This window comes from Nycticebus coucang, chromosome 17 (genome assembly GCF_027406575.1).
Source record: "Nycticebus coucang isolate mNycCou1 chromosome 17, mNycCou1.pri, whole genome shotgun sequence".
NCBI classification, from domain to species: Eukaryota; Metazoa; Chordata; class Mammalia; order Primates; family Lorisidae; genus Nycticebus; species Nycticebus coucang.
Window position 1 is genome coordinate 9,198,745 of NC_069796.1, and position 13,364 is coordinate 9,212,108.

General features: G+C 34.5%; 1 protein-coding gene across 3 annotated transcripts in view; it reads left to right on the forward strand.

The window, feature by feature from the left end:
- Positions 1-13,364, forward strand: part of FER (FER tyrosine kinase) — a 392,818-nt gene that overhangs the window by 295,798 nt on the left and 83,656 nt on the right. For all 3 annotated transcript variants that reach the window (XM_053566752.1, XM_053566753.1, XM_053566755.1), the window contains one exon: positions 5,717-5,840. In XM_053566752.1, coding sequence (XP_053422727.1) covers positions 5,717-5,840 — 124 coding nt within the window. The remainder of the gene's footprint in view (positions 1-5,716; positions 5,841-13,364) is intronic.

Genomic DNA, 13,364 nt, shown 5'->3' on the forward strand with positions numbered 1-13,364 from the left:
TAAGCTTCACAAATCCAAACTTCTGAAATTCACAGTGTCTCCAAATCTGAAACTTTTTGAGTGCCAACATAATGGTCAAAGGAAATGCTCATTGATGTATTTTGGACTTCAGATTTTCAGATTCGGGATGCTCAACCACTAAGTCTGAGGAAAATATGCCAAAATCTGAAAAAGTTTAAAATCCAAAATACTTCTGGTTTCAAGCATTTTGGACAAGGAAGATTCAGCTTGTGCCTTAATACAGTGATTGGCAAACATTATTTGTAAAGGGCCAGTCTCTACCACAGCCCTGCAGCTATAAACTGAAAGTAGCATCAGTGTGTAAGGAATGAGTGCGGCTCTTTGATCTGGCCCATGCCATAGTTTCAGACACCCACCTTAGAATTTCCGTGATACCAGCAAAATCACCACAGGAAGGAAATACGAGTCAGATGAATCCAGTTCTTTCTTATGGAGTCTCTAAAGTCCCATCTAGTGTGAACATTCAGAGAGTTTATGAAAGTTGACTATGGCATCTTTGATGGATGTTTTCATCCTGTCTGGCAAGCTGTGGCCCCTTGAACAAGTAGGTTAAAAATACTGTGAAATGTACTCTTCTATTTCAGGAAACTGCTGTCATAACCACCTTTGGGTTACATTCTCAAAGATCATCTGCTAAGGAGAAATGCAGACGCTCCTGCTGTTCTGCAGTGTTAGTGGAATGTGGCTATTAAGGAACCACGTCTGAAAAGACTGATGTCCTGTATTAGCCGGAATTATGAAACACACATTCTGCCCTGCCTCTGGTCTAGTTGAGTTCTGTTACAAATCAATAAGTGCTTCTTTAAGAAGAAGGAAATAGAATCAGGAAAGCCAGTATGTTTATGGAGTCTTTTTCAGTGCTTAATCTTCCTCATCTTTTCTCCTAAATTGACCCATTTCTAGCATATTACTAAGCCTTTTCAGATCTGTTTTAGTCTATTTCTAGGGCTAGTTCCCCTCTCCTAGCAAGTCTCTCTTCTGCACAATGTAGCTCCCAGTATCTCTGCTCTGGTCGTTGCATTGATCTTTTCCTGTTCAGGAATTTGTTTGGGCTTATATCCTATTGTATGAAATTTGTTTTGTGCTTCATGGAGTACGGTTTGAATGCCAGTCATTGTTCATGCTTCTCTGACGACTCCCCACACCACCGATTTCTAAAGGGCTGGATGAAAGCCATAATTCTCATCACTGCTGTTTAAAGAACAAAACATTTTTAAAAATAAGAATTCTAAACAGTGACATAAATGGAACAAACAACATAACCCTCTAAAATTTAATACATTTATTTTCTTGGATTACTAGCTTGTTTTAAAATATGTAATTGAACACAATTAAACCAAGAAATGTCTCAGGAAACTAACTGATATCCTAAAAACTAATAGATATCCTAATCCTAAAAACAAGGGTTATGAATTATACATCTAATACATCACTGAGGACTGGCATCTCTTAATTTAATAAACTTTGAAGTTATTTGAGGATAAACAACAATCAATCTATGATTTAATGGCAGGAAGTTATTAGTAGTATTGCCCTGGCGATTTCTTTTCTCCAGTTACAAATTGATAAATTAATACTCTTGTTTACATAATAATCTCTCTGAGTTTATATTTAGTATGATTAGTTCCTCAGAGCCCCATTAATACTGAAAGAAGAGGTAAAATCAAATTTCCCTAGCATGGAGTTATGGAAGTCTTTGAAAAAGAGCTGTTGACAATAGTTATCTATGCTCTAATTAAAACTGGGCTGCAAACAATAATAAGCACTTGTATTTACTGAGTTCCTTACTTATTCTAGACATTTAATATATAGTATCTTTTTTAATCCTCAAAATAACCTTCTGATGTAGATATTGTTTTATCAGTTAGATATTTTTGAGTTGCTAGTACAGATCTATAAAAAATTCTAGAGATTTTATTAGCTAATTAAAAAGTCTAAGGAAAGTCATGTTTCAAGTAAAATCAGCACATTGTACCCCATAAATGCATTAATGTATACATGATTTATATATTTATGACTTAATTTTAAAAAGTAGTATGTGATCTAGTGGCAACATGTCACTGAAGACTAATCTCTTTCTTTCACTCTTTTTTGCTTTCCATAAAAGCATCTTATCCGTGTGGTACCATGCACTGTCTTGTTTTCTTCTGGTTCTATTTATTTCTTGGTACTTTTCTCAAAAAGCAAAGTTTTACCCTTCAAGCATCTCCTTGCATCTCAGTTGCCCTTACTTAAGGCATGTGCCTACCCCTGAACCAAGTACTTGGGCAATGGACTTCATTGATTATGTTAAGTCAATCTAAGACCACTCTTATTGTTGAGGGTGAGGTTAATTCTTCCAAAATGGGAGAAAGGAAGTCCCCTAAAGGAAATTGAGGTGAATGAGGGCAAGTAGATGATGTACAGCAAACAACCAATCTCTACCACAACTCTTCCTCATTTTTTTATGCAAAGAAACTTAAACAACAATAATAGTAGCAGTATTTATTGTGTATACTATGTGCTAGGCACATGCTTAATGCTTTAAATGCATTTTAGTCTTCAAAAACATACTGAGAAATAAATGATGATCAATCCTTGTCTTATAGCAATTAAGAAAGATTAAACAAGTTATCCAAGGGTACGTGGTTAATCAGACCTGGGTCAGTCTGATCTCAGTGTCTACACTTTTTTAACAATGTCATGCTACCCCTGAGTAAATCAGTAGTTGGCTATTAAAAACATTTTAAGTATTGGCTTAAAAATTTATCATTCTTGTAGAATTCTAGGAAGTAATCCATTCTATCTTGGTTTAATGTGCAGTAGACCTACAAAGAAATAAGCCTTGTAAGCCAGAATTACAAAAGAGGAGTTACTTATCTCATTTTGCCCACTTTGAGCACTCTCCTTACCGCAGTGTTCAGGTAGGCACTGTATGCCATATCCATCTGCACATATACCTCATACACACTTTTATGCACATTCATACCTGTGTGTTGTATTTATGAGTGTTGTATATATCACAAATTCTAAAGCAGGTTTGTAACTTGGTATTAATGAAAATGACAATAAAACAAGTTGAAAGGGACAGGCCCTGACCTCTAAAGTAACCTCACAGTGAACACTGAAGACTGTATCATCTGGTATCAGTCTTCAGTTCTTTGCTTAATGATAATCATCTGAGGCCCAACAGAATATTTCTGGCCCCAGACTGAATTATTTTCTGAGTATCCTAACTTAGTCTCATATTCTGATGGAGTTTATTTTTTTATTTCAAGGTTCTTAATACCTGAATTTAGCATAAGACTCAGGGTTTCAGTAATTAATCACAATTATTTAATTTCTGTTGAAGGCCTTGTTTCTCTCTGGTTTTCTGTAAGAAGCAGACCAGGGTTCTGCTTAAGATCATGGTGCCTGTGTCTTGAATAACTGAAAATTGGAAATAAATTAGAAATCTACTTTCCTAAATTTAATGATTTTTGAGTCTCAATGAGAAAGAAAAGATTTAATGATTTTAAGTTAGAAATTGTTCTAAGGCAGAAATATTGTTGGATTAACTACAAGGCAGTGGAAAATCCCTTCTGTGTTTGGGCTGTGCCACAGTATTTGGAAAGAGCTGTATCTAGTTTTGCCTCCCTGGCACTCAAGCTTCAGAAACTTGACTTCAGTTTTCATCTCATTTGTAATGCTATTTATGAGTTGTCTTTTCTTTATTAATATATTGTATATCAGCATAAAATAATATTTACTAATATATTAAATGAATAACAGTTTGCTGATTAATAAATATTAACCCACAAATATTGTGGCTAATAGGGAGTACAAAGAGGATTACATGAATAAGCAAATTTTAAAAGGGCAGGAGAAAGATAAAAAAAGTGCCTAGTGTGAGCTAACTTTGAAAAGAAATATTATCAGGATTCAACAGAACTGTTTTGTCATATGCTGTTTTAAATCAAATTTCAGGAAAGATCTTTTCATTTGAAAGCTACTCCTTTAAACAGAATGCTGTGTGGTTTCAATACCAAAAGGGTACACATTTTCTAAAATAGGTCAACATGTATATAGCAAAAGAATTAATATGTGAACATTGGTGCAAGTAATATCTTGAATGAAATATTGATTCCAAGTCCATTTTATAAGCATCTTGACACCTATTCAAGTTGAGAAATTACTATTGGAATTAGGTGTCTTGTTCAGATTTTTAAATTAAGCTTCATAGAAACTATTTCAGTAATCATCCTACCAATCTAATATATAGGAAGAAATAAGTTGTCTGATATTATCAAGTTTATTTTTAGAGCATGTAGCTTATTTGATTTTGTAAACGGCCCATCAAAATTAGTATAACACGTTGATTTGTGAACAAGAGGTCAGAAAAAGATTATTTTAAGGAGAGTCAGGCAGGTATTTATTTTCTAGATTCTCTCATTAAAGAAAAAGCCATTAAGTCTTCACCTCTAGAGCTTTTCTGTTTATGGAATCCTAGATCCCTGATGAAGAAGGTAAAAAAAGTTCAGGAAATGGCAATTAAAATGCTAATCCCCCTTAATAGAGAAAGTGGGGGAGTGATTGTTTTTAGAGAGCATGTATTCTAATATATATTTGCTTTTTTATAGAACTATAAACTATAACTAACTTTTCAAAGGAAAATAGTCAAGCCGTAGCTTTCAGTGCTGTCTGAGGAGAGAGCAAAGGTGAAGATGGGGCTGTTCAGTGTGGTTGCCCCTGGGCATGTGCGGCTCATGAGCTTTTCAGATGTGACCAGTGCTTCCAAAACACTAGCTTTAAACTTCATTTAATTGTAATTGACTTAAATTTAAAACTTGGTACTTGATTACGTTTTCAAAAAATTTAAGCATGTTTGAACATGAATATGTGAATCTTTGTTTTCAACTGTAAATTTTTAAAAATCAAAATCAGATCAAATATTTCAGATGAAAATTTGTATCTAAATTGAGATGTGCCATAAATTAAAATGAATATGATATTTTAAAGTCCAAGTATAATTTAAAAATGTAAAATGGATCAATTGTCATTTTTACATATACTGATACGTTTCACCTTTTTTGAAAGATTTCTTAAAATATGGATACCAATAAATTTAAAATTACTATTTGCCTCCTATTTATTTGAGTTGGACCAATATAACAAGACAAACAAAACTACATATTAAGTTTTTCATTCCATGCACAAAAATGCACTCTGGGTCAGTGACTAGATCTCTTCAGAGTTACAGTTTTTTTCATTATTCTCTGTCTGACACCACCCACAGTCAATGATGGTGGTGTTAACGGTCTTAGTTGTAAGCAATCACTGAATCTAATAACTAATTCACTATCATTTCCTTTTTGTTTAAGTCATAATAATAGTCTTTTACTTGGTAATAGAGAAAGTCACATTACTTAGGAAATTTTAGTAAAGCAAATTGGTGAAAAAATAGTGATAAAGGGAAAAGTATGACTTTGAGTATTTTTATACTTTGGATCATACAGTATGAAGCACTTAAAGTCCTTACTCTGTATCTAGAAAGGTTGATAGTGTCTGCTTTCTAATAAGGTGTGTTCTTTCCATGTTGTCTTTTATCCTCCTCAAGCAGATTGGGCAAAACGCAGAGTCAAATGTGTAATGTTTTTGTTCTGTCAGGTATCCCTAATAGTCAATAAATGCAACTTCATCATCATTTCATCTCACCGTTCGTCATCTATTCCCCTAGGAGGTGATTTCCTCTCCTTTCTGAGGAGGAAGAAGGATGAACTAAAACTCAAACAGTTAGTGAAATTTTCATTAGATGCTGCTGCTGGCATGATGTATCTCGAGAGCAAAAACTGTATACACAGGTAAGGAGAACTTTTTTTCCTGAAATTTTTTTTTTATTGTTTGAGATTCATTGAGGGTATAAAGAATTAGGTTACACTGATTGCTGTTGTTAGGTAAAGTCCCTCTTGTAATTGTGTCCAACCCCCAAGAGGTGTGCCATACACCATGACCCCCCAAGCCCCTCCAGCTCCTTCCTTCCTGATCCCTCATTACCCTACCCCCCACCTTGCATTAGATCATCTACTGCCTTCATATTAGTAATGAGTACTTTGGATTTCTGCTCTCCATTTTTGGGATGCTTTACTGAGAAAAATGTGTTCCATCTCATCCAGTTTAATACAAAAGATACAAAGTCTCTATTTTTTTTAATGGCAGAATAGTATTCCTTGGTATGCATATACCACAGTTTGTTAATCCATTCCTGGGTTGGTGGGCATTTAGGTTGTTTCCATGTTTTGGCGACTGTAAATTCATCTGTGATAAACAATATAGTGCAAATGTCCTTATGATAAAATGATTTTTTTTTCTTCTGGGTAAATGGCTGGTAGTGAGATTACAGGGTCAAATGGGAGGTCTAATTTGAGTTCTTTGGGGATTCTCCAAATTTCTTTCCAAAAAGATTGTATTAGTTTGCATTCCCACCAGCAGTGTTAAAGTTATTCCCTTCTCTCCACATCCACACCAGCATCTGCAGCTTTGAGACTTTGTAATGTGGGCTATTCTCAGGGTGGTTTTGATTTGCATTTCTCTGATAATCAGGGACATTGAGCATTTTTGCATTTTCTAGTTTTCATAATGTAATGCTTAGGAAACTAATGGGTTTTTTTTTGCTATAATGCAGCAGTAAATTTCTTTCACAAAACATGCATTTTCTTGTATTAAAAAGAAATGGAGGATGAAGCAGTTTTTATTAACCAGAAATGATACATGCTGAATGTGGAACAGGGTTCACTGTCTGACTGAGCTATTGGAAACTTGATCTCAGCTGGTTTCACTACTGAGGTTTACTTTTCTTTAGGTGTCTCATTGTGAGGTTTTTGACTTACCATTCTAGTAAGATTGTATAACTTACTTACAGCAAATTAAGTCACCTTCACCTTAATTCTACCTTTAGTCTCAATGGATATTTTTCACTTATTTTCCTAAAAAATTTTTGATTAATATTCAGTTTTATTCTGGAACTAAAATTATTGCCTATGTTTTAAATATCATTCACTAATTGCATACATTTTAAAATATATTTTAGTGGATATACTATTTTTCTGGAAATTAAGACTACTAAAACTAAACCATTGTATTCCCATTTTACTTTCTATGCACATGGATTAAATCACATTATAAGAGGTTTTGTAAAAGACTAAGCATTTGATTTTGGAGAAGAATTGCATTAAAATTAATTTCATTAGAAGTAAACATTGTTAAAAGTAACCATTTTATTTAGAGAAAACTTATAATTTTGATTGCTGAGGTTTTGAGGTGCTCAGGTATCAAATTCTCCATCAAATTCTCTATTGTGGTTATTTGTCTCAATTTTTTTCAGTCCATTAGACTATCGATGGTTTTAAACTATAATAAACATTATTGAAATGTTACTAATTTTTCAGTTGCAACGATTTTAATTTCTAGTGCACTGCAATTGAGAAAACCATTGTTTCAATTTCTGGCTACTTTTCTAGTGATTCCTCAGAAATGGAGGAATGTGTTTAAGTGTCTGTACCATCAGAATTGAAACCATTATAGATTGTGGATGGCAGTTACCTTTTAAAAATTTATTCCTCTCGGGAGGCGCCTGTGGCTCAGTGAGTAGGGCGCCGGCCCCATATGCCGAGGGTGGCGGGTTCAAACCCAGCCCTGGCCAAACTGCAACAAAAAAATAGCCGGGTGCTGTGGCGGGCACCTGTAGTCCCAGCTACTTGGGAGGCTGAGGCAAGAGAATCGCTTAAGCCCAGGAGTTGGAGGTTGCTGTGAGCTGTGTGATGCCACGGCACTCTACCAAGGGGCATAAAGTGAGACTCTGTCTCTACAAAAAAAAAAAAAAAAATTTATTCCTCTCTCCAGATCATAGCATTATTTACTGTAATGTTATTTTCCCATTTTGCTTTTTAACACTTTTCATATGTTCACAAATTTTTGAATGTCAGCCTTTATTCGATCACATATCCTAGCAGGTTGTGCAAAGTCCTGTACCATTCGCCTGCTGGTAAAGTTTCCCAGTTGAACATCTTGAACAGTGTCACTGAGAGCAGGTTTGACAAATAGGTTTAAACATGAATGCCAACTTTTAGTGATTGGTAGTAGCTCTCTGTGGTATGTACTAAGAAGAATTCCAGAATCAGCCACTAAGAAAGAGTCCAGTGATCAGTAAGTCACATCTGCCAGGGTACTGCTGAGCATTAACACACAAGCCCACATTTGTCATCCTTGGCATAAAATATCTTCTTTTTTGTCTTCATTCCCCTAAATACTTTTCTCCCTTTTTATAATGTTTGATATGATTTTTTTTTTACTTTTTATTGTGGTTACTATATAGCAACAATATACACCATGTAACATTTTTCTTTAATCACTTCCATTGAATTCCCCTAAATTATCTGCTGTCCCATTTCCCTTGTTAATCATGAGTGCTGGATGAATTTTATGATGTCTTCAGTGGTGTTCCTCCTCAAACCTACATAAATGCTGTTTTGGATGAATTCGTGCTTTTTTCTTTTCATTTTAGTACCTCCCCAATACGTGGAATTGTATTGAGAAAGTAAATCCTTCTTTGTGTTGAATTTTATACCAGTGAATTGTACTGTGGAGACCCGCTCTATGTGCCAGGCTATTGTTTCTGTGGGAGCTGCAGTGATTGCAGCAGAATTTTATTTGATTCATAGTTAAAAGATACTAACAAGATTCATTATGTTTTTTCTCCTAAGAAATATCAAAGAAAAATATATATTATTTACTACAATGAATAGTTTCTCTGTCACTGGAAAAATTTCAAATACAATATATCAAAAATTAATTAAAGTGATTAAAAGATTGAAGGCTTCCTTTATTTTTTCAGGTGAAGAGCAATGGCTAAGTGCCATTTTTGACATCCCCAAATATTACTGAAGTATTTCTGTGAATTACAAACTCTGTATCCAGCAAATCTAAGCACACGTTTTTTCTTGAAATTTTATATAAATTTTTTATAATTTTACATAAACTTATAAATTATTTCCTGTTCATTAATTACAGGTCACTGGAACTCAGTATATACTTCAAAATATTTCTAATTGTGTGTTCCCAAAATAGCGTCTTTAACTTTGAGAGACACATTTTCTTTCTTCGGCTTCATTTTATTATTTTGATTATTGTGAGAGGCTCAGTGCAATGTTTCCTTATAGAGGAAGAAGGGCGATAACTATAAAATGGAAACAAGTGATTGCATGAGGAAGTGACCTACATTCAGAAAATGTTCTTGTTGTAATTTTCATTTAACATTCAGGAGAATTCCCATCATACGCTAAATTTCTAATTTAGACTACTTATACTTATGGCATGAGAATTGCTCAGTATTTTGAATTTTGGTTTTAATTTTACTCAATGACATTTTTGGGGAATTAGTCTGTAGACCAACATGGAATTTTCTACTCATACTTTATATAATTATTTGAAATACATTGCTAAACTATGTGATGTGTATACATTTACTTAATAGGAGTACATTATTAGATTGTCAGATACCTTTCTATAAGGAATATTAAATCTGATGAATTTTGAAGTTAAGTAGATTGAAGGTTAACATTACAGTAAAATTAAATGGTGATGATGGCATTATGGTTTTATTCTTGATGAATCCTATGGTAAGATTTATTTTTATTTGGGTTTATTTCTAAAAGTTGTTTCATGCCATTGTTCTTTGTTTGATTGCCATGTATTTACGTTAAAGACCATAATCTATAGGGAGTTTGGGGAATATTTCTTAATTTCATTGTAAATATCAGAAAAGGTATTTTTTAGAAGGGTGAGATAGAATGCGATTTCTATTTCTAATTTTAAATCTTGTACGGATTTCTTTGTGTTTGGTTGCTCTACCAAAACGACGTTTTTGTTATGGGCAAGGTTAACAACTTTACAAATTAAAGTGTATCAGAACACATTTTTATTATTCAGTGAGAATCTCACTTATCCATTTAGAACAATGATATTTTCAGTACTACACAGATGCGGACAATTGCCCATTCTGTGCCAGGGGGATACCAAAATGAAAATCATGTTCCCCACCTTCATATTTACATAACCAAAATAATAATTTTGCAAATTAATATATAATATAAAATATATAATAATTTTGCAGATTGCAAAGAGATAATCTATTTTGTGATAATATGTACAAAATTCTTTGGGAGTAATATGAAGAGTATCTGACATGACTGGACTGTATGAGAGCTGTGGTAGGAATGATCACAGACACTGCACAGGATATTATTTGAGTGAGACTGAGAGATGAGTATGTCATTGTATAGAAGGGAAAAGAAGATTCAGTTGAAGAAAAGTTGAAAGCAAAGTAACAATGCTTAAATGACTTAATTGTGGGATTTCAGAGGGTTCAGTATTATCAGAGTAGGAAATCCAAATGAGAGATGGGGCTGAGCCATGTAAACAAGGATCATTCTCACCAAGAGCCACACATACCTTAAATTTTATAAGCTGGGGGAATATATATTTGGCTATATGCCTCATCCAGTGATTTCTGATAAGGCTTACATATGTCTACTTTTTAAGGCAAATGTAAGATGTGGCTTCTGTCTTATTTTTGTTTTTTGATACTTCATATTTTAGTAAGTAAAAGATTACTATGATATTGATCATTTACATTTTTCTCAATGATTTTTAAGGATTTCCTTTCTTTCTTTTTTTTTTTTTAACTGCACCTGATTACTTAGCATTTGCGATCTCCCTAAGCTTTAAATGTACTGGAAAAGGGTTTTTTGTTTAATGCATTCTCATTATCATTTAAATGGTAAAAATAAAAGCAAATAAACAAATACAAGATAGATAAAATACAAGTATAAAAATAAATTAATTTAAATATTTGATGTTGTGGAACCCTTTATCATTATATCTCTTATGATCTATTACATACTTAATAGACAGTGCCTTACAATGACTTTAAATAAGTGAGGCCCAGTGAGAGAAAATGAAGGTCCCCTAGAGAAATAACAGCAGCTCTGTGATATCTTAAATGTGCTGACTTTGTTCTCACACGTACCCTATCATTCTGGTGCCAGTGTTTTCAGTCTCTCATGCAAGTATTGGTAACCTAATAGTTGATGTTTATGGAAAGTTTACTGTCTGAGAATATAAGCTTCCTGAGGACAGTGATTTTTACCCATATTATCCCATCACTTTCGGAATCTAAAAGCCTAGAACAACGTGTGGCACTTAGAATGAATGAATCACCAAAACAACAACAGTTACTAATATTAAGCCCATTTTATATGGTTAAAGAGTTTGAGTGTCTTCCCAAGATCCTATTAAAAGAAAGGGCAGATTCAGGATGTAAATCTCAGCATTCTGGTTCTAGAGCCCACACGTGAATCACTGCATCAGACTCTACTGCCTTCTGTAGCAAAGACATCTTCTGACCCTCTGGGAGACTCGGGCCAGATGGCACCTGATGTGACAGCTCACATTACATCCAACGTCTGGGCTCGTTAAGATCATGAGTAGAAACAGAAGAGGATGCTGAAGGCTGTGAAATGTAATTTTAGAAAGACATACCAAGGTGTTTTTGTTGTTCTTTAATGAGAAGTTGCTGAAATGCAGCAGTATTTTGTTATTGCTTCTCCATTTAATTAGAGCTTGAAATTTTTCTTTTCATTTTTTATACACTATTGTTTAGATGCCCCCTTCTGCTTTATCTGTTAAAGACACAGAATTAGCATAGAGATGTGATAATCTCAGTTGACTAAGCATTTATCACTGATTTGCTTGTTCTAACATTTGATTACAATTTTGAATATATTAAGCTGTATTTTTATTTTTAGCTTCTAAACCAATTGTACAATAGAGAACTGCTCAATAATTTTAAAGGTGTCAAAAACATATGGTCCTTCTTCTTCTTTTTTTTTTTTTTTGCTAGCCCAGTTTGGCATTTAAATTGCAGCATGATTATCATACAAAAGATATCACAAGAACACCTTTATAAAAATTATGTATCCTGCTACTTGATTCAGTGTCAAAATTTCCCACCACTAATTTCACTCATTTTAATTAAGAGATTTTTCCTAAAGTCACATACATGTTTTTTTTAATTTATTTATTTTTATTGTTAAATCATAGCTGTGTACCTACATACAGTAACTAAGAAAATGCCATGAAGGCTACGTTGAACAGTTTGATGAGAATATTTCAGATTGTATATGAAACCCGCACATTGTACCCCTTGATTGCACTAATGTACATACATATTTTTAAGAATGAAAAGGAAGCTCTTTACATTAGGATCAATTAACATGTTGACTTGGCCTAATGTATCAGAGTATCTGGCTGCTGCCTTAGAAAACAAAACTGAGGGACTTACAGTAAATGGCTAGAGAACAGATAACTTTTGGTTTATGGTTCCTGGTAGGAAAGCTGCATCCTGCGGAAGAGACTGCCCAGGAGGCCAAGCCAATCGAGCAGGCAGGCTGACAGCCTGGAGTCGGGGCGAGGAGTACAGTAATGCACTTCATGGCTCGACTGGAGTTAGCCATGTCTTATGTCACATAGAAATGATAGAAGAGAAAATTGGCTAATGCTTCATACTCTTCATTATTTCTGATTTTTATTCAGTCAATTACAGTAAGTACATTTTAGATCAGAGTTTTGAAAAAGTGATCTTTTACATTAAACAATTACACATGGTTAAAGTTAATCATTTTTCTTTTAGGGCATATTTGATTTTGGGGAACAGAAACTGCTTAAACTAATAATGTAAGAGAGATTCAGTGTAACAAATCAGAGTTATTTCACAGAACTCAAGGACGGGAAGTTCAGCCAGCCTGGGGAGTCTTTGAAACTCGGGCCTGGGAAGCAGTTGAGGACCAAGGCAGCATCTCCCCTGCCTTTCCCTCTGCGCTCCCTGGGGCATTGACTGTTCTTGCTGTGCAGCTGCTGCTGCCTGTTGCTTGAAGCCCACATTCCTTTGCCTCATTCACAAAGGCCCCCAAATGACATTTGAATCAATAAAACCTTCTAGACCCAGCATCTACCTCTAAGTAGTTAGTCTTTGTGTTCAAATTTCGAATTTTTGGCAGAAGGAATTGATTATACCAGCTTGATTTTCAGTGTCTAGCCCTGTTTTAATCATAACATGGCTAGGCAGGGAAGAGCTAGAGGGGCCAATCTCTGTGTGCAGCTGGATAGTCTCAGAAGATGGGACGCGTGGTAAGCAGGTGCAAAAAGATGGTTGTCGCGCATTCCTGCAGGGCCCATCGCGTGCCTCGTAGTTTCATTATCTCATTTAATCCTCCTGTTTCTGTGAGGTTGGTGCCACTTATCTGTATTTCACAGTAGAATAAATTGAGCCA